The sequence below is a fragment of the Nerophis ophidion genome, linkage group LG12, assembly GCF_033978795.1.
Source record: "Nerophis ophidion isolate RoL-2023_Sa linkage group LG12, RoL_Noph_v1.0, whole genome shotgun sequence".
Lineage (NCBI taxonomy): Eukaryota > Metazoa > Chordata > Actinopteri > Syngnathiformes > Syngnathidae > Nerophis > Nerophis ophidion.
The window spans coordinates 28,312,168-28,334,828 of record NC_084622.1 but is presented as its reverse complement, the minus strand read 5'-3'; the positions used below and the strand labels follow the sequence as shown (position 1 = coordinate 28,334,828).

Below are 22,661 nucleotides of genomic sequence, written 5' to 3'. Positions count from 1 at the left end.
GGACATAATGGAGTTTGGAGTCTGACTGTTTGATGCTGTGGAGAGGTGTCTTTTATACAGATAACGAGTTCAAACAGGTTCCATTGATACAGGTAACGAGTGGATGACAAAAGAGCTTCTTAAAGAAGTTACAGGTCTGTGAGAGCCAGAAATCTTCCTTGTTTGAAGTGACCAAATACTTATTTTCCACCATTATTTACAAATAAACTATTTTAAATTCCTACAATGTGAATTCCTGGATTTTTTTTAAAATTCTGTCTCACACAGTTGAAGTGTATCTATGATGAAAATTACAGACCTCTGTCATCATTTTAAGTGGGAAAATTTGCACAATCGGTGGCTGACTAAATACTTTTTTGCCCCATTGTATTTGTTTAATCAAATAGTTATTGTAGTAGAACTCTCAGTATTAAATTGTTTGTAACAGTTTCAAATACTTTAGTGACCATGATACAAGAGAGCGGTAAAACAAGATCTGTGAGATGCAATGCAGTTCCACACCACTGCAAACTGTATATAGAGTTCACTGTCACACATGCGGCAGCACGGTGGAACAGGGGTTAGTGCATGTGCCTCACAATACGAAGTTCCTGAGTAGTCCTGGGTTCAATCCCGGGAACAGAATCTTTTTTTATGGCGTTTGCATGTCCTCCCCAAGACTGCATGGGTTCCGTCTGGGAACTCCGGCTTCCTCCCACCTCCAAAGACATGCACCTGGGAATAGGTTGACTGGCAACAGTAAATTGGCCCTGGTGTGTGAATGTGAGTGTGAATGTTGTCTGTCTATCTGTGTTGGCCCTGCGATGAGGTGGTGACTTGTCCAGGGTGTACCCCGCCTCCCGCCCGAATGCAGCTGAGATAGGCTCCAGCACCCCCCGTGACTCGGAACGCGACAAACGGTAGAAAATGGATGGATGGATGTCACACATGCGCAAGACAGATTTACTACATGTCACACTGTCATGACTCCGCAGCTTTATGTGCAGTTGTAGGTTTTCCCTTTACATCAGCAGGGAATACCAGAAGGAACTAATCATGGGAGGAAATGATTAGTCATTTAAAATGACGGACAGAAAGCAGCGCTTGTAGCTCTCTTAGCGCAAGAAAATTCCTCCGAACAGTCGGTAAGCGCTAACCTGACTCTCACCAGACCTTTGTAGTTCGCTGAGCTACACACAAGAGTCTTAGCTCAAAAGGCACTGCAAACTCCTTCAAAAAAGCAAAAAAAAATGAACCAATCAGGAACGCCAGGCAGGATTTCATAGATGTGACGTAGCGGCGAAGCGACTGTTTGATTCAAATGAATCGTGTGCTGACATTGATTCTGTTATTGCAACTGTTTTGCGACATCGATCGAGTATTCATTCTTTAAAAGATGAACAGAGAACGGTTTTGTGTAACGGTTGGGTCGCATTGTGATGCAGAGTCGTTCTCTGAGGGATGCAGTCGGGCTCGGACACAGCGTGAAGGTAAGAACAAAAGATTTATTTAAAATTATATCAGACCCTAACAAAAAAAAAACTTGCTCTGGGCACAAAAGGCAAAACAAAAGACACTTAGCATGGGAGCTAGCATAAACAAAGGACCTAGCGTGGAAGCTAGCTGGTAGCGAACAGGAATACAGAATCGGTAACCGAAGTCGTTACTTGTTGTGAGAACATAAATTACGCACCCAGACAGAATGAACCAAGGAGGCGGGCTTAAATCAAGACAGTGATTAACAAAAACAGGTGTGCGTCTGGAACCCGCGGCAGGTGAAAATAATACATTACTATGGTAACAAACAGAGGAGCACAAACCGGAACCGAATGAGTCCAAAACAAACAGAAAACACAAAAAAGATTCAAAAATTCTAAATCAAAAATATGATCCCTTTTGATTGTCCATAAGCGGGCGGAGTGTTCTTTGCCGCTTGGGCTTGTTCCTCCAGCTTCAGTTCGATAAGAACCCTCTGGTACCACTCATCCACCCAAGCAGGACTATATTTTTCAAGGTGTGTCTCGAAATCTGGCGAAGTTGGGGCAGGAAGTGCAGTAGACTGAGGAGTGGACGGGGCTTGAGCCATAGGGGTTGAGGGCCAGAATAATTGGGGGCTAAGCTTAGAAGTCAGCAATTGACTGGGACTGACTAGACCTACAGTTAATAAGAATGTCCTGATATTGTTTGGATCTTAGCATTAAAGTCGTTTGTGAATGGCTGAGAGAAAGAATTTACAGAATTAGAAAAAAATTCTTCGTCTTTGACGTCTTTAAACGTGGACGGACGAACGTCATCGGGGGGCGTCAATGGAGTGACGTCATAGTTGCTGTACTTGTGATTGACAGGCTAGTCAGAGAAATCTTTAGGAAAGTGAACAAAGGAATTACCCGACACCTGAGGGGAATTTTGGACGGCTTGTAGCTGGATGTGTTCCGGAGGGAAGGATTGTGGGATCTTTGCGTCTCTTTCGCGAGCCGAAGCCTGCTTCAGAGACGTCCGCTTTTTCTGACGCGTGCGAGCGGTCTGAGAGGGGACAAGGAACCCTCCAGGCCCCCACTACATGTCCTCGTCTGGCGAACAGCGGAGTGTCTCAGCCTCCATTGGTCGGAGTACCGTCCACGTACCTTGGTCGACCTCTGGAATACCTGCAGCGAGAGAACTTCTTTTTGCTGGTTGCGTACTGTAAGGATTGGGTCGCATTGTGATGCGGAGTCGTTCTCTGAGGGATGCAGTCGGGATCGGACACAGCGTGAAGGTAAGAACAAAGATTTATTTAAAATTAAATCAGACCCTAACAAAGAAAAACCTGCTCTAGGCACTAAAGGCAAAACAAAAGACACTTAGCATGGGAGCTAGCATAAACAAAAGACCTAGCGTGGAAGCTAGCTGGTAGCAAACAGGAACACAGAATCGGGAACCAAAGTCGTTACTTGTTGTGAGAACACAAATTACGCAACCAGGCAGGATGAACCAAGGAGGCAGGCTTAAATCAAGACAGTGATTAACAAAAACAGGTGTGCGTCTGGAACCCGCGGCAGGTGAAAATAATACGTTACTATGGTAACAAACAGGAGCACAAACCGGAACCGAATGACTCCAAAACAAACAGAAAACACTAAAAGACTCAAAAATCTAAATCAAATACATGATCCGGGCAGCAGATCACAACATTTTGAAGGCATGTATTGGTGGCAAGGATGTTTTGGCTCTTCTTCTTACCGGGTATGGATTTCCCAGCATTGCTCTCATCAGCATCACAGGATGATTTCCATGTGAGTGGTTGAAGTAGCACGTCATTCAAGATAACGGACAAGTGGTTTATCCAATCACATACAACTATTTTTTTTATAAGGCCCCGCCTTCTGAAATACATCTCCTATTGAGAAGTCCCAGATCCTTGCGTGGAGCTCTGTGAACGACAAGGATCTGGCGAGAGTCAGGTTAGGTAAGCGCCATATTATCCTTAATTGTTTGGCTAATTTTCCCGTAGCAATTTGGCAGTGCTGCGATGAGGTGACGACTTATCCAGGGTAGGGTTATACGGTATACCTGTATTGGTATGGTACCGCGATACTAATGACTCCCCCTCCCAATGACAGAAAGGGGAGAACGGACGCATTTTGGCTTAAAAACTAACGATAAAGGTGAAGCTGTAACACTGAAACGCCCTCAGGAAGAGGTGCTTTAATGCATGGCTAACTAGCTAGCGGCTAAAGTCCAGTCGCAGTCTGCAGTGTTTTAGCTACTTCTAAATAACTAAACCTCGTCTCAATGGCGACTAATAAGTATGTTCCTTACAAGTATCATCCCTGCAGGACAAGGAATAGCTAAACATGCAAAATGTAAACAAACGCCATTGGTGAATCTATAGCTAACATCCACTGCAATGATACCAAGTACAGGAGCGTATCTCGTCGATACAACTATGATTACATCGATATTTTTTAGCATCACAACATATTTTTTCGTTTAAAAAAAATATATATTGTGTTTACAAACTCCGGAAATATGTTCCTTGACACATGAGGACATTGAATATAACCAATGTATGATCCTGTAACGACTTGGTATCGGATTGATACCTAAATTTGTGGTATCATCCAAAACTAATATAATGTATCAAACAACAGAAAAATAAGTGATATTTACATTTTAACAGAAGTGTAGATAGAACATGTTAAAAAAGAAAGTAAGCATATATTACCAGTAAAGTTAGACTTGGACTTAGACTTCCTTTTTATTGTCATTCAAATTTGAACTTTACAGTACAAATAAGAATGACATTTCGTTGCATTAGCTCTTGGTAGTGCAGGATAAAAAAAGCAATAAGGTGCAGGTATAAATAAATAAATTACTGGACAGATGAATATATTGCACTTTTGCATATGCATCCAGGTTTATGGATGTGTGTTATATTGTCTTTTTATTCCAGCGAGTTAATCCATTTTGGGGGGAATTGAGGGTATAGTTATGATGCGTTCAAGAGTCTTACGGGTTGAGGGAAGAAGCTGTTACAGAACCTGGAGTTTCTGCTTCGGAGGCTGCGGAACCTCTTCCTAGAGTCCAGCGGTGAAAACAGTCCTTGGTGGGGATGAGAGGAGTCTTTGCAGATTTTCTGAGCCCTGGTCAGGCAGCGGCTTTTTGCGATCTCCTGAATAGGAGAAAGAGGAGTCCTGATAATCTTTTCCGCCGTCCTCACCACTCTCTGGAGAGACTTCCAGTCCAAGGCATTGCAGGCTCCCGTCCAGACAAAGATGCTGTTGGTCAGCAGGCTCTCTATAGTGCCTCCGTAGAATGGGGTGACAATGGGGGGGAGGGAGCTGTGCTCTTTTCATCCGACGCAAAAAGTGAATGCACTGCTGAGCTCTTTTTATAAGAACTCGGGTGTGCAGGGACCAGGTTATATTGTCAGTGATCTGCACCCCCAGGAACTTGGTGTTGCTTACCATCTCCACCGCTGTGCCGTTGATGAAGAGTGGAGCGTGGCTGGACTGGTGCTTCCTGAAATCAACGATGATCTCCTTGGTCTTGTCGACGTTCAGGACCAGGTTGTTGGTTCTGCACCAGTCAACCAGATGTTTCAGCTCCTCCCTTTAGTCCATGCCGTTGTTGTCACGGATGAGGCCCACTACTGCCGTGTCGTCCGCATACTTCACAATGTGGTTAGTAGTGGACCTGGCGCAGCATTCATGAGTCATCAACGTGAACAGCAGCGGACTCAGGACGCAGCCCTGGGGGGAGCCGGTGCTCAGGGAGATGGCACTGGAGGTGTTTTTGCCCACTCTCACAGATTGGGGTCTGTCTGTGAGGAAGTCAAGCAGCCAGTTGCATAGGGGGGTACTGAATCCAAGGGGGGCCAGTTTGCTCACCAAATGCTGCGGGATGATGGTGTTGAATGCTGAGCTGAAGTCCAGAAACAACATCCTCAAGTGTGTGTCCTTTCCTTCTAGATGTTCCAAGCTCAGGTGGAGTGCAGAGGAGATGGCGTCCTCTGTGGAGCGGTTAGGGCGAAAAGCGAACTGGTATGGGTCGAATGTGGGGGGAAGTCTGGAGACAATATATTCCTTTACCATTCTCTTGAAGTACTTTATTTTAATGGGGGTGAGTACCACGGGGCGATAATCGAACAAGTAGATCAATAATTCATTTTCTACCGCTTGTCCTTAATAATTTTGAGAAAATAATAGAATGGAAAATGATACAATATGTTACTCCATATGTCAGCAGCTAAATTAGGAGCCTTTGTTTGCTTACTTACTACTAAAAGACAAATTATCTTGTATGTTGACATTTCCATATAGCTAAATAAGGTATAACCACAGCTCTCTGTATGATGCAGTGCAATTCTACACCATTATTTATAATAAACACATTTTAAGTAAATATATCCTTTTTGATTCAGTTCTACTATTGAAACCTGATCAAATGTTTAGGTGTACCCATAGGCACCGGTCCCATGGGTGCTTCGGGGCCGAGCACCCACGGACAATGCCTAGCACCCACGTGGAATTAATGACAATTTTCAATCTTTAAAATATTTTTTGACAATTCAATCTTGTTGTTGTTAATTTTGTGACGAGTTTGGTCCGTTTAACATAATGAAAAATTCACAAATCATATAGTCTATAAATAACAAAGTCTAACCAAGATTTCATTGTGTCCGATAATGATCTAATGACACAATCATCATGACTTATAACACATGGCAAACAAGAAAATGAAGGGCATAAATGTCACACTATGGGTGGCCGTATGAACATCACCAACACTATCATAAACATGTGCCATATAGTGAAACCACACTAAACAACAACGACAAGCACATTTTGGAAGAATAATTGCAGCGCAACACAACATAAATACTACAAAATAAATTCCCAGAATCCCTGCAGCACTAACTTTTTCGGGACGTTACAATATAAACAAACGCCATTAGTGGTTTGACACCTAACATTCGCTGTAATGATACCAAGTACAATAGTGTATCCAGTCGATACTACTATGATTACATAAATAGATATTCACAAAATCTTTAGTTTTTTTTTTGTTTTTTTTAATATATTACTGTATGTTTATAAACTCAGTAAATACGTCCCTGGACACATGAGGACTTTGAATATGACCAATGTATGATCCTGTAACTACTTGGAATCGGATTGATACCCAAATTTGTGGTATTATTAAAACTAGTTTTAGGTATCAAACAAAGTATCAAACAACAGAAGAAAAAGTGATTATTACATTTTAACAGAAGTGTAAATACAACATGTTGAAACTGAAAATAACCAGAAATCAACAGTAAATGAAGAAGTAGATTAATTATTCATTTTCTACCATTTGTCCTTAATAATGTTGACACAATAATTGAATAATAAATGACACGATATGTTACTGCATATGTCAGCAGACTAAATTAGGAGCTTTTGTTTGTTTATTTACTACTAAAAGACAAGTTGTCTTGTATGTTCACTATTTTATTTAATGACTACAGTCACGTTTGTGCTGCATCTTGATGCGCGAAGTTGTCACCTCTTGGATGCACGACAACCAGACAGGCAGGATTGCAGGTAAAACTTGATTTAATATACAAAAATAAAAAGAACACTGACAAAAAAGGCAAAATAAAGCGTGTGCCTACGTACGGAAGCTAACGCTAAGCTTAGCAGGATACAAAAAGTCCAAACGGTGACATGCCGAGCGCACGCGAAGCTAAGACGGGACTTAGCACAAATAAAGCAGAGAAAAGCAGAGAAACCAACGTGACTGTTGCATTAGCAAACAATGAGCCAAGGACGAACTAATGGAAGCTTAAATACTCAAACAATAATTGCCATCAGGTGTGCGACAAAGGCATAGCAGCTGGGACAAATAAGAAACCATGGAAATGAGATAAAACAGGAAGTGCACAAACACAGGGATCGGCAGAGTCTAGAACTCAACATGATCAAAAACATAACAGGCAAAACCATAAACGATCCGAGTCGCGGATCGTGACAACTACATTGCAATAAGAAACATGTTCAATGTACTGTAAGACAATAATGACATTTTTTGTGGTCCTCTTTATTTAAAAAAGTACCAAAAAGTACCAAAATATTGGTATTGGGACAACACTAATTACACACACACTCACTGGCAGAAATGTAGATCGGCGGCTATGAGTGTCCCTAACAAAGTGGCTGCCAATACAGACTGAACAACAGGAGGGACATGTTTCAGGTGAACAATAACAATGCAACTGAAAGTTGCATCGTTAAAGTTGCAATTTCCTCCCACTCCAACCTGAACCACCTGCTTGGGCAGCCCGACGAGCGAGTGAAAACTCTAACAATCCAACAATCGATAGACACACAGCTGCAGGAAAGCCATGCAATTTTGGGGCTAATTGTTAAACATCAGTCATGAAAGCCACGACAGGGCTGGAGCCCAGCGGTGCAGCTGCTAAACCAATATTAGAACTAATGATTCAGTCTGGCTTTACCTCTATAAAGGGAGAGAAGCAGACACACTAGTGCACTTCATTTTTGTGCTAATTAACAAGCCAAAAAGTATGGAATAGGATATATACTGCCTTCTTTAAGTATGTAGACAGGAATATAAATGTGTGATTATTTTTTATCATCGTCTCGCCTTGGTTTGCACAGTAGCGAGTAAATCTTTACTGTGCAAGGTCAAATCAAACACAGGGAGCTCCAATCAGGACATTACGTCTCCATATAGGAGCAGACCCCAGGATCTTATCTGTGGGGGAGGCAATAACACAATGTACTTTTGCATTTCGGAGAATAACCTGGTAAGTGCCAAATAAATGCAAATACCATCTGCTCTCCTCCTCCCCCAGCGTGAGGATGCTTTTAATGCCGACTTGTGGCTGGGCGGACGTCCAGTGTTGCAACAACACACCATTTAAAACTAGACACCGACAGCATTTCTTGTGCTTGGCCTGTTAATAAGTAATGAAGCAGCTCTTATAGGGTCAGCCTCATTTAAAATTGTATCTCCTACTTCCATGCATGTTCAGATGTAGGTCAGATGGCACCACTGCAGGGGGAAAAAGGCTTCACTGAAACAAAACAATGCCATCTAGAGGTGGATGTGAGAACCTGCTCCGATTGTATTTTTTGCATTATTTACACTTGGCTGTATACATGGGGCCAGTGTTTATTTGACATAGTTACTTCCAATGAATTAAAATGTCTACTTAAATCAACAAGTATAACACAATAGTTTTTTTGAATATCATGCCTTACAAATGAAATTAAAGTTCTAAAAATATAACTGAATATTTTTTTTAAAGATATTGTGTGACAGTTTGACCCCATACTGTCACTGTTTGACCTTTGGCTTCCTCTCAAACCATGCACATTTGTTAAGAAGCTCAACATTGACACACTACAAACAGCATGCTCCACAAACAAGTTGCAACCTGTCACTCACCATGGCTCTGAAGGTGTGGCTAAAAGAGTCAGGAAGGGGCTGAGGGCTTTATGTAGGTGATCACACCTGCTTGGACTAATTAGGCCTAATTTGGGCCAAACCATTATTGTCAGTAACTGGGTGTTGAAGAGGGACACTGGACTTTGGAAAGTTGTGTTGTCTAAACCTGAATACACTGTGGACAAAAGTGACTGCTTTAAAAATGCAAAATTACTATGTGAATACTTTTTAGACATCTGATGGTTATTTATGGTTAAATTTACAAAATAACTGTTTTCTTAATTTCCCCTGTCAAATTGGTCTCAGCTAGTGGGTGGGGCTATGGGCTATTTAAGTGGAGAAAATCCATTTTTCTGCAGTCTGCTGGCTGTCACTGCCAGATGAGGTTCTCTGTCCTGACCAAGAGTTTCGGTCGTCATACATCAAACAACTACTTAGATTGTTGGTGCTTTCTCTTCCTGTTTTGTTCACCTTTTGACACTTTTGGGATTTTAAATAAATGTTTGTAAACTTTTACCACTGCGTGCCTTGCCATCCTTGATTTAAAGTCTGGTTTGCAAAGGTTACATTACCTTCACCCGAGGCGGGGTGTGACATAATGATATGGTGGTTGGTTTCTCTGTAGCAGGGGTCACCAACCTTTTTGAAACCAAGAACTACTTCTTGGGTACTGATTAATGCAAATGGCTACCAGTTTGATACACACTTAAATAAATTGCCAGAAATAGCCAATTTGGTCAATTTACCTTTAATAAAGAAATCTATGTAAATTAAAAAAATGGGTATTACTGTCTGTCATTCCGTCGCACATTTTTTTTCCTTTTAAGAACGTTTTTTTATAGAGAATACATGATGAAAAAAGCACTTAATTGAACGGTTTAAAAGAGGAGAAAACACGAAAAAAAATTAAAATTAAATATTGACACATAGTTTAACTTCAATTTGGACTCTTTAAAATTCAAAATTCAACCGAAAAAAATGAAGACAAAAACTAACTAATTCGAATCTGTTTGAAAAAATAATAAAAAAATGTTTTTATGGAAAATCATTAGTAATTTTTGCTGATTATGATTCATTTTAGAATTTTGATGACATGTTTTAAAAAACTTGCTGGTTGACGTAGAGAAACATGTTCGCTTGACCGCTTTGTATTAAAGCTTCACAACAAAGAAACAACGGCTGTGTTTCGGTGCTAAAGGCAGCTGCAATCCACCGCTTTCCACCAACAGCATTCTTATTTGACATCTCCATTATTAATTGAACAAATTGCAAAAGATTCAACAACACAGATGTCCAAAATACTGTGTAATTGCGCGGTGAAAAGAGACGACTTTTAGCCGTAAGGGGTACTGGGTTAGTACCAATAACCAATAAACCAATAACTTCACAAACACGCGTCATCATTCTGCGATGTTTTCAACAGGAAACTCCGTGGGAAATATAAAATTGTAATTTAGTAAACTAAACCGGTCGTATTGGCATGTGTTGCAATGTTAATATTTCATCATTGATATATAAACTATCAGACTGCGTGGTCAGTAGTAGTGGGTTTCAGTATGCCTTTAACACTAACATTCACAGATTATATACTATACTGTATGTAATTTCACACTTACTCTATTTATTGTGTGCGTATATTAATATAATATATTTATATTAATTATGAAAGTTGCTTTCTGTATGTAATAGATTATGACATTTTTGGGAGTCAGTCAGTTTAACAATGTATGTATAACAAAGATACTTGTGTAATGTATGTTCTATTCCAGGGAAATTCTAATAAATGGTTTTGAAGGCCGGACTTCTCCCTTCACTATTTTGCATAAAAATAGACCGATATAGTTTTTTCAGGGCTAATACCGTTAACAATTTTTAGTAGTCAAGGAGTGCATATTTGGAGCTGATATTTGTTTGCAGTCAAAAATATTGTATAATGCATAATATGGCGCTAATGTTGTAGTTAATTTAGCACAAAAAAACAACAGGCGATTTCATAAAATGTCTAATGCAATATTTGAATTTCAAAATATGGGAAATTTCCCAGGCAAAAAAATAAATTTTACTCAAATTTATTGCAGTTTATACATTGTAAGGTTTCCTCGTGAGGAACTGTGAAATATAGGGAACATTTAAATAAAAACAATTCTGGGCTCCTTCATGTAGGTTAAAGTTGAGACATTTTTCAAGCTGGCTGACATCATTTCTTCCTGGATGTTACAAAATGTACAAGAATGCTGGCTCCTATTTGTCAAAATACTTACACAAAGTTTCGGTTTTAGGCAGGGATATCTTTTCTGTCATCATGTCCATGCCATCTCTGTTGCATTGTTACTTGATACGTTTACGGAACATGAAACTCGCCGCGCTCCTTTGATGAACCCACACTCCTAATGCTGCGGACGGCGGCTTGGTTGTCACAATAGCAAAAACAAACAAAACGGAACCGTTAAGAGGCCGGTAAGGAAGGACCAAAACTGGATTCCCCTCAAAATTGAAGTTTTGAAAGCTAAGCAGAAAAAACATGTAGTGTACAAGCGACTAACACTGCACAAGAGAAAGGGAGGGAGGGGGACTACGGTGAAAAAAAGGTTGTAAGTTGTAACTATCTACTTTACTTTTTTATGCTAAATGCTGGTATAGTATGTGTACATATTGTATCTGCTGATGTAGTTCTGTTGTAGTGGTAAAATAAACAAAACAAAAAAAGTATACCGTTGTAGAGATCGATACTGTTGCGCGCGACCAGTCTTCCTCTCAGGGAATAAAACACACTGGTCAATCCCAAGTTCTTTTGGATGACATATATGTTGAGTAAGAAGGACCACCAAGACAGAATAGTACTTGGCCAAGTTTTACTAAAGCTTTAGGAAACCAGCCCTTACAGTGCGACAATAGCAGCAGCATGAAGCGGTCTAAAATCAAACAAAAAGGGTCTGCTGATTTTGTGCGAAAACAGAGCCTCCCGCCCAGAAAGAAATATAGTTGTTGTTTCAAAACAGGTAAGGCCTTCTCCACAAGAAGGGAGTATATTATACCCATACGCGGACAGCACAGCACCTTCAAGGTGAAACACTAGAGTTTACAAGCAGACATAAGATAAAAAACAATGAGATTATAAGAAGACACACTTTATAGGAAAATACTAGCTGCTTTAAAACCTCTAAAGGCCTTAGTGGCCACATGCGTGGACAGCACCTTTTAGCTCTTATTTTCCAAAATTGTGTACACGACTGAAATGGCGCCTTATGTGGGGTCATATGGACACTTATACTGGTGTCAGAAGAGTATAACATACAACGGAATTTTGAAAAAAAAAAAGTGTAAACATAAAAATTTGCATGTTACGACACATAAAGTACACATTTGTGTACTTATGGACTAAGTACATCATATCAAAAGATGATTTTTAGTTTTTATTCTAGTCAGGGTCCAATTAGCCCAAATACCAAAGAGAAATAAAAAAAAAAAGCATGTAAACAAACAGCTTGGGCCTTTTATACATGACTATGGATTAAAAAAGAACACTTAAAAATATCTAAATCTCACAATACCAATATACGTCAAAATGCCAAATATTGGCGCCGATAATCGGCCTGGTCGATAAATGGTCTATATCTAATTTTGAACCAACATCCTTTACAGTAGACATTTGATCTTGGTGTATTTTTTGGTCCTGTTTGTAAGGACCTTCTACAAAAAAGCTCGTTAAATACACTCTCTATCACAGCACTGAAGTGTTTTTTAAGAATCTGCTGCAGGTTTTTGAACTGAACTCATGGGCCACTAGGTGAATAGCCCAATGATGAAAGAAAGAGGACTTATAATTACTTCTGATTGCATCTGAAGTAAAAGAAGAAAAAAAAAAAAAAGCTACAGCAACACCATACATAAATTACAATTCGAAAAAAAAGGAGAGGATTTAAAGGGCTGCCTTGAGGAACGCCTCAGTGGTGTAAATCACATGTTTGGACCCCGCAGTGTTCTATGTTTGATAGCAAGATTAAAATGTCAATGCAGAGATCTGCCAAAGTGTTTACGGCGATACAAGTTCCTCTATACCAGTGGACCACAACCACAGGGCCGCAGAATAATTTTTTATTCATTTTTATTTAAAAAAAAAAAAAAAAATGTTTTTTTTTTTTTTTAATTCAATCAACATAAAAAAACACTATACACTTACACAAAAACCTCCCTTTTTCATGACAAAAACGTCCCTTTTTCATGACAAAGAAAAAAATAAAATAAAATAAAATAAAAATAAAAAAGGACCCCGCTCCCTCCCGGGCCGCGGGACAAATTATTAAGCGTTGACCGGTCCGCGGATACAAAAATGTTGGGGACCACTGCTCTATACAACAAGAGCACTCTAATGTTTTAAGGAATTTGCTGCAAAAATGTTGTCTCCCGGGGCTTCACGGTGGCAGAGGGGTTAGTGCGTCTGCCTCACAATACGAAGGTCCTGCAGTCCTGGGTTCAAATCCAGGCTCGGGATCTTTCTGTGTGGAGTTTGCATGTCCTCCCCGTGAATGCGTGGGTTCCCTCCGGGTACTCCGGCTTCCTCCCACTTCCAAAGACATGCATTGATTGGCAACACTAAATTGGCCTTAGTGTGTGAATGTGAGTGTGAATGTTGTCTGTCTATCTGTGTTGGCCCTGCGATGAGGTGGCAACTTGTCCAGGGTGTACCCCGCCTCCCGCCCGATTGTAGCTGAGATAGGCGCCAGCGCCCCCCGCGACCCCAAAAGGGAATAAGCGGTAGAAAATGGATGGATGGATGTTTGTCTCCCAAGTTTTCAACTTACCTATGGGGCCGGTTTGCTGTCCCTACCAGTCCAGATTTTAATAGACCAGTTCAATAGCTCTGCTCTATTCATTTGATATCATTACTGTAGCACTTTCTCGTGCCGTCTGAATAACTCCCTGGACCTCAGCTGTCAAATGATACAATATTCTTTTATTTTTGTGCGTTTCCTTGCTTTTCAGCAATGTGTAGTTAGTCGTTTGATTTGCGAGCCTCTCTTCTCCCGGGTTTCTCACCCTCTCATGGTCTCCGGCGCTCCTGTCGTTGCTTCACAGCTGGCTCCTGCACATGCCCCGCCCGCAGGAGACACGTCGACCGCGCCCCTTCCACATGCCTCCACCGCCAGTTTGAGGCCGGGCAGCCACAGGTGATCTTCCCAGCTGCTACTCTGGATGATGATGTCATCCAGGTAGGCAGCCGCGTAGGCAGCCGCGTAGGCAGCACCCGGTCCATGAGGCGCAGGAACGTGTAAGGCGCACCAAACAAACCAAACGGGAGTGTCACGAATTGGTAAAAGCCTTCCGAAGTGGAGAAGGCCGTTTTTTCCCGGGACTCTGGTGATAAGAGAATCTGCCAGTAGCCCTTGGTTAAATCCAGTGTCGTAAATCCAGTGTCGACCACGCCCCTTCCACAATAACTAATTGTAGCTAGAGCAGAGGTGTCAATAAAGTCAATAAACTACTTCATAGTTTCTCACTAAATGTGATATATTTTTTTCATTTTGACAGAACAAATATATGTACTCCTTGAAATTGCATACCTTTTAAACTTTAAAAGTATCCACCCATACATCCATTTTCTACCGCTTATTCCCTTTGGGGTCGTGGGGGGTGCTGGTGCCTATCTCAGCTACAATCGGGCGGAAGGCGGGGTATAATAGTATCCAATACAACAAATATTACAGAGTATTATCACACTTTCCAAACGTTTTTTTGTCAAAATAAAAATAAATACTTAAATATCTGCTTGACTTATGATTATACAGCAAACGACCCATCAAATTGATAAAATTGATAATACATTTTACATTTTATGAGTATTATTGGCCATAGTTTAGGATTGATTTTTTAGTTAGTTAATTTGAGCAGTTGGGTTGACCTCAAACATGTGAATCAAAAAATAAAAAACAAGATAAATGTAAATTGAAAAAAACTAAAAAAAGTTTCCTTTAAAATTCTGCTGACTAGGCTGTCATATTTTTTCAGTAAAATCTTGTTTTTAACGGTGTATTATTGTAAATAGAATAATGATACATTTGTTTTTACGGTAGAAAAACTGGCAGATCAGTTGCTATAATAAAAAATGAATTTATATTGTTTTTCCATTAACAATATAATGTTGTAAAAAACAATTTAAATTGAATTTTTACTGTAAAATCGACAGTCTGCTTAAAAAAAAGTATATAATTAATCATGACATCCAGAGGCAAATTCATACATTCTTTGCTGTTACAAGCGGCCCTCTGATGACAGCAATAACTGCCATGTGGCCCTCAATGAAAACCAGTGTGACACACCTGAGCTAGAGTGTCATATGATTTGGCAAATATTTAAATCAAATTTGTGGCTACTTGTGCGCTGAATCAAAATATGGACTCAAGTTGAAGTCAGCGCAGTTTGGAGAGTGGCCGTGCGCAACCCGAGGGTCCCTGGTTCAAACCCCACCTAGTACCAACCTTGTCACGTCCGTTGTGTCCTGAGCAAGACACTTCATTCACCCTTGCTCCTGATGGGTGCTGGTTAGCGCCTTGCATGGCAGCTCCCTCCATCAGTATGTGAATGTGTGTGTGAATGGGTGAATGTGGAAGTAGTGTCAAAGCGCTTTGAGTACCTTGAAGGTAGAAAAGCGCTATACAAGTACAACCCATTTACATTAACTTAACACCTAAGAAAATAACTCAGGAAGACTCTCAATTAATTCAATAAAGTCTAGAATTCTTAAATATTTTTTGAATTTCAGTTCAGTTTAACAAAGGATCAGAACCTTTCTTTTGAGTCAAAGGTAAGTGTCAATCTCTCCCTTAACAACATGTCACATTAACAACAACATAATCCAAAAAGCCTATACAAAATAAATGAAGACAGTGCATGTGGTGCTGCAAGGTGCAAACTCACCGGAGTGCTCCTCGCTCTGTGTGTCTCCAGAGAGGAAGGTGTGGGCTGCCGAGGAGCTCCAGGAGGCTGAGTGGCTGACAGCAGGACTGACAGGAACATTGCTGAAGGCTGCAGAGGAGCAGGAAGCCCGACTGTCCAGCAGGGGCACTGCCATGCAACTGCACTGACGGCATGATGTTCCTGCACAGCAACACACTTTATGAGTGGTATTGGCCAGAGTTCAGGCTTTTTTTTAAATAGTTAATTGGAGCAGTTGGGTTGACCTCAAACATGTGAATTGAAAAATAAAAAACAAGATTAGTAGAAAAAGAAAGCAATAAGCAACACAATCCTCAAAAGGAGTAGTCTTGAAGCATGTTGCTTATTTGTGCCTACCCCTGACTTACATAGTCCAATTTCCTGGGACTACAGTTGGTTTACATTCATGGATTTTAAGTCAATACACATTCAACAGATCACTATATGTAAATATAGTACATATATATACAGAACCTAAAACCAGTGAATTTAGCAGATTGTGTAATTCGTAAATAAAAACAGAATAAAATGATTTGCTAATTATTTTCAACTTATATTTAATTAAATAGACTGCAAATACAAGATATTTAATGTTTGAACTGAGAAACTAAAATTCGTTTTGGCAAATAATCATTAACTTAGATTTTAATGGCAGCAACACATTGCAAAAAAAGTTGGCACAGGGGCATCTTTACCACTGTGTTACATGGCCTTCCCTTTTAACTACACTCAGTTAATGTTTAGGAACTGAGGAGACCAATTTTTGAAGCTTTTCAGGTGGAATTATTTACCATTCTTGCTTGATGTAGAGCTGAAGTTGTTCAACAGTTCTGGGTTTCTGCTTTGTATTGCGCCACACATTTTCAATGGGAGACAGATCTGGACTACAGGCAGGCCAGTCTAGTACCAGCACTCTTTTACTATGAAGCCACGCTGTTGTAACACGTGGTTTGGCAATGTATTGCTAAAATAAGCTTGGGCGTCCATGAAAACGTTGCTTGGATGGCAACATATGTTTCTCCAAAACCTTTATGTAACTTTCAGCATTAATGGTGCCTTCACAGATGTGTAAGTTAACCATGCCTTGGGCACTAATACACCCCCATACCATCACAGATGCTGGCTTTTGAACTTTTCCCCTATAACAATCCAGATGGTTATTTTAACTTTTTAGTCCGGAAGACACGACGTCCACAGTTTCCCAAAAAAATTTGAAATGGGGACTTGTCAGACTACAGAAAACTTTTCCACTTTGCATCAGTCCATCTTAGACGAGCTCGGGCCCAGCGAAGCCAGCAGCGTTTCTGAGTGTTGTTGATAAAATGGCTTTCGCTTTGCATAGTAGAGTTTTTACTTGCACTTACAGATGTAGCAACAAACTGTAGTTACTGACAGTGGTTTTCTGAAGTGTTCCTGAGCCCATGCGGTGATATCCTTTACACACTGATGTCGCATTTTGATGCAGTACCGCCTGAGGGATCCAAGGTCTGTAATACCATTGGTTACATGTGGTGATTTCTCCAGATTCTCTGAACCTTCTGATGATATTATGGACTGTAGATGGTAAAATCCCTAAAATCCTTGCAATAGCTCGTTGAGAAATGTTGTTCTTAAACTGTTTGACAATTTGCTCACGCATTTGTTCACAAAGTGGTGAACCTTGCCCTATCCTTGTTTGTGAATGACTGAGGATTTCATGGAAGCTGCTTTTATACTCAATCATGGCACATACATGTTCCCAATTAGCCTGTTCACCTGTGAGATGTTACAAATAAGTGTTTGATGAGCATTGCTCAACTTTCTCAGTCTTTTTTGTCACTTGTGCAAGTTTTTGGCAAACATGTTGCAGGCATCAAATTCCATATGAGCTAATAGTTGCAAGATTTTCAGTTTGAACTTTAAGTATCTTGTCTTTTCAGTCTATTTAATTGAATATAAATTGAAAAGGATTTACAAATCATTGTATTCTGTTTTTATTTAAAATTTACACAATGTGCCAACTTCACTGGTTTTTTGGGTTTGTACAAACATGCACACGCAGAGCATGTATATACCTTAAAGTAGAGTATATTCATGTTAACACATGTAAATGCAAAAGGAGTTAATCTTGTCAGTATTCCTGCAGAAGTTCAAGTCATGTCCATAATTGCTCCTTCACATCTTACATTATGCAATAGTCAATCTTTATGCCTTATGTGCTTCATGTTGTTTTTTGTTTAGTTTTTTTTTATTTTAAAAGTTTGAGATTTTACATCGTATTTAATTTAAGGTCATGTTGTATGGACACAGCAGATAAGGACAACAAAAGTTAAACTTTGCGTCTATAGAATATGATAACTGATGTCATGTTACAGCACCTGTGCATATTTAAAGAGGAATTTACAATTCTTTTCGACTCCCTTGAGGCATGACTCTTTCCAGCAGTAGTAAGACTGTCATTGTTAAACTGTACAATCAGGTTGTTAAATAATTCAGGAAACTTTCCACTGGGAAGAATATAATAAAATGACATATAAAATGTCAGGTTAACCTGTAATAGTAATTTTTACTGGAAATGTGCATATTAGTTTGCATACATTCTGAATGAATGAGCTTTTCTGCCTTTTTTGCCTTTGTCCAATAAAAAGCATGTGTCCAAAGTTAGTGGAAGTTTATCCATCCATTTTCTACCGCTTATTCCCTTTCGGGGTCGCGGGGGGCGCTGGCGCCTATCTCAGCTACAATCGGGCGGAAGGCAGGGTACACCCTGGACAAGTCGCCACCTCATCGCAGGGCCAACACAAATAGACAGACAACATTCACACTCACATTCACACACTAGGGCCAATTTAGTGTTGCCAATCAACCTATCCCCAGGTGCATGTCTTTGGAAGTGGGAGGAAGCCGGAGTACCCGGAGGGAACCCACGCATTCACGGGGAGAACATGCAAACTCCACACAGAAAGATCCTGAGCCAGGATTTGAACCCAGGACTGCAGGAACTTCGTATTGTGAGGAAGACGCACTAACCCCTCTGCCACCGTGAAGCCCTAGTGGAAGTTTATTTTTTCCTTAAATGCAAAGACTCAAATCAAAACAAAGATGAACATTAGAGATACATATTGTTCTTTGGATAGCTACAATACTAGAGCTGTTCTGATCAGGGTTTTATGCTGCTGATTCTGACACAATCATCCATGAGTAAGATCAGCCAATACCAATTTGGTAATTATTTGCCGTGATGGAGGCAATTATGATAACCTTAGGAGAGCAGCTCCACACTGTATACGGAAACACGTAAGCTTGTCAGCCAGCGGATAAAAAATAACTACAATTTCAACCAGAGGGGATCAACGTTGAAGATCGTCGTTAAAAGGCATTAATAGACAATGGTAATCGGGTACTTTTTCACGAAAGTTAGCCGAATGATCGGTACATCCCTAAACAATACTGTCTAATCCAAAGGGTCTGACTTTGAATATAGTTGACTATATTCAAAGTGAATATAGTCAACTCTATATTCTCCCGATTCATCTCTCTCTCTCTCTCTAATATATATATATATCCATCCATCCATCCATTTTCTACCGCTTATTCCCTTTCGGGGTCGCGGGGGGCGCTGGCGCCTATCTCAGCTACAATCGGGCGGAAGGCGGGGTACACCCTGGACAAGTCGCCACCTCATCGCAGGGCCAACACAGATAGACAGACAACACTCACACTCACATTCACACATATATATATATATATATATATATATATATATATATATATATACCAGCAACCTGAGGGTCCCTGGTTCATTCCCCTCCTTCTACCAACCCAGTCACATTCGTTGTGTCCTTGAGCAAGGCACTTCACCCTTACTTCTGATGGGTCGTGGTTAGGGCCCTGCATGGCAGCTCCCACCATCAGTGTGTGAATGGGTGAATGCGGAAATAGTGTCAAAGCGCTTTGAGTACCTTGAAGATAAAAAAGCGCTATACTAGTATAGCCCATTTGCCATTTATTGGTTGCAGTAAGTGGAACATTTTAATTATGACCATTGAACCTGGAAAGTAAATTGTTGTTACATAAGCAAGCAGTCCAGTTAATCAATACATTGCAAGCAATACAGTATACAAACTGAACAGTGGCGGCTGCTGGTCTTTCAAGTAGGGGAAGCTCATTTTCAGTTTCAAAAAACAGATACTGATACAAAGACGCTCAATTTAACAAAGAAAACTTCACTTATAAAATTGTAAAATTCCATATCAACTCAGACAAGGTATCTGCAGGTTTCAGCAAGTCAAATTTAAGACTTTTTAAGTCCTTTTTAATGCCACCTTGAATGAAATTTAAGGCCGAAAAAAATAATAAAAAATCTGTAAATATAAACAATGGTTGGGAATCCCACTGTACTACAACCTCAATGACAATCAGTCAAGTTTACTTTTTGTATGTTTATTAATAAACAAACTGATAAGCACCACTCTGCCAAACAGCTTATCAAAAATCTTGAGAGATCCAAAAACGTTGACATCTAAAACAAACAAACCAACACCAACGCCAGTAAAAACATAATAAAAGAGGTGAGGGTAAAAATAAATTACATTAACACATACCGAGTGCCGTTGACTTGGTCGAAGAGCGGGTTTTGGAAGTGAGGTGCTAATCCGTGTCTCATAATATATGTTGTTTTATCCTTTCTGCAGGAAAATGTATTAGCAACCTGAGAATCAGGAAACATCACACGAAAAAGATCGCCAATCCCGTCATTTGAGGTGTAGGATTGATGTTTCACCACAGTGTGCAAGATCCATAACACCTCGGATTTTAATGTTGCTGTCCTGCCGAAGATTAGTGTCAGGTCAGTGCTGCTAGCGGCAGTTGTTGCTAGCTGGGGGAGCGTTGGCGCTGGACCCACGCAGAACTGAGAGATGTTTTTGGCTCTCTGCCGCGATTTTATGCTTACCGCACTGCATGTGCGATTCGACCGCTCTAATTCTAATGGTGCCATGTTTGAAATCCCTCTTACAAAGTATGCACCTGGCCTCCTCGAGATTGGCAACAGGCTTAAGCCAGCTTTTAAACCGGCTGTCCTCTAGCCAACACTCGCAAAACTTGCATTTCCCCAAACTGACTGAAAGGCGGGACGCGAGGAAGAAAGGAAGGAGTCTGCGTGCGAACAGACTATGCGCGCGACTGACACTGAAATCACTCACTTTTACTCAAAGACGTGCCCCGAAAAAAAAATAAAAAAAACTGGCCTGACAATTTAAGACCATTGAGTACTGAATTTAAGACCATTTTAGGAATTTCTAATAAATGTAATACTTTTTAAGGCCTTAATTTTAGACACATGAATTTAAGACTTTTTAAGGATCCGCGGATACCCTGTCAGAACAACAGAATTAAACTTAAAAAATGCTCTGAGAGTTGCTGATTCGCTCATTTTCCTATCAATGAAAAAGAAATTCTGCTTAGGACAGATCATGTAGTCATCATGTAGAACCTCAGCACCCAGGCCAGCCGAAGCCAAGACCACTTCCAGACATGCTTGACGTCTGTCGGCGGGACAAAGCTGGCCCTTCATCCAACTTTTGTAAAGTTTGGCTGCAACCGAATTACCCACTTAATGCTCCCGAATGGACATTCAGCTTCAACAATGTTTAATGCACTGTGACGCTACCACAATGAATGAAAAGAAAAGTTGCGACAGTAGTCGCACAAAGGAGCTGATTTTGAACAAAGATTATAGGCGTTTGACCACATACTCTGTCAATAAAATGTTAACAATAAAGTACATATTTGACCACTTCATCTGAATATTTAAGCACTGTAGTACTTTGTTAATTCCAACAATATAGGCTTTGGCCACCCCCGCAACCCCGAGAGGGACAAACAATAGAAATCGGATAGATGGATATCTATTAAAACACCACCAGATGACAGTATTGTTCTGAAAACATCTTCCTGTTCCCACTCTGGTATGTTAAAATGTGAGTAGTTTTACAATATTGTCATTTTATTATATGATGCAGTGTTAAATTAATACCTCTCAGACCATGTCAATGAAAATTGAGCATTAATATTTTTTTAAAGTAAACATTTTTGATACGGATCTCTAGTGTATTTTACATACTGACCAGGGAGTATTTATGGCTTGCATGTTGACGTTATGCTCAGAGAAAGTGAATTTCTACAACAATATTGATAGCTGCATTGTGTATCAGAATCAAAATCAGAAATACTTTATTAATATCGAGGGGAAATTTTGAATTTCAGCACAATCCCATTCAGGATCGAAAACATTACAGGGAGACAGAACAGGATCGCTGGTGAGTCTACCAACTTCCGGTGCCCCTTACAAAAAAGGTGAGAAGCAGGTAAATGCTTGGGGAGAGGGGTGAGAAACAAAAATATTATGGGTAAGCCTGGGCCCCTGAAGGGCGTTCAGACTGAGGCCAATGAAAAGAATAAAACCCATAGCCATAGCACACATAAGCAGTGTTAAGAAGGAAACATCAAATATTAAAGACATTAAAGACATTAAAAAAGCAAAGCAGATGCAACCAGACATTTCTACATACAGCTACAAAAGTAAAAACTGACAAAAAATCATATATACTGTGGTGGCCTCTGGGGCGTTACATGCCATCGTCTGCTGGGGTGGTGGAGCTTTGCCAGAGACAGGAGCAGACCCAACAAAACAAAGAGATTCCGACTCCACCCTCAGCCGCCCACTAACTCTCGAACAGTATCCAGTCCGCATTGACGTGCGAGGATGCGTCTAAAGAGACCGAAGTGTCCGATACACGCTCATTCAGCCAAGACACTGTGAAGCTTGTCCG

The 22,661-nt window shown here is 40.3% G+C and overlaps 1 protein-coding gene across 1 annotated transcript in view; it reads right to left on the bottom strand.

Annotated features, from left to right (window-relative positions):
* ano3 (anoctamin 3) overlaps positions 1 to 16,001 on the bottom strand; it is a 165,337-nt gene extending 149,336 nt beyond the window's left edge. Inside the window, exon 1 of the mRNA XM_061917264.1 lies at positions 15,832 to 16,001. Coding sequence (XP_061773248.1) covers positions 15,832 to 15,985 — 154 coding nt within the window. The 5' untranslated portion in view covers positions 15,986 to 16,001. The remainder of the gene's footprint in view (positions 1 to 15,831) is intronic.
* Positions 16,002 to 22,661: the final 6,660 nt, after the last annotated feature.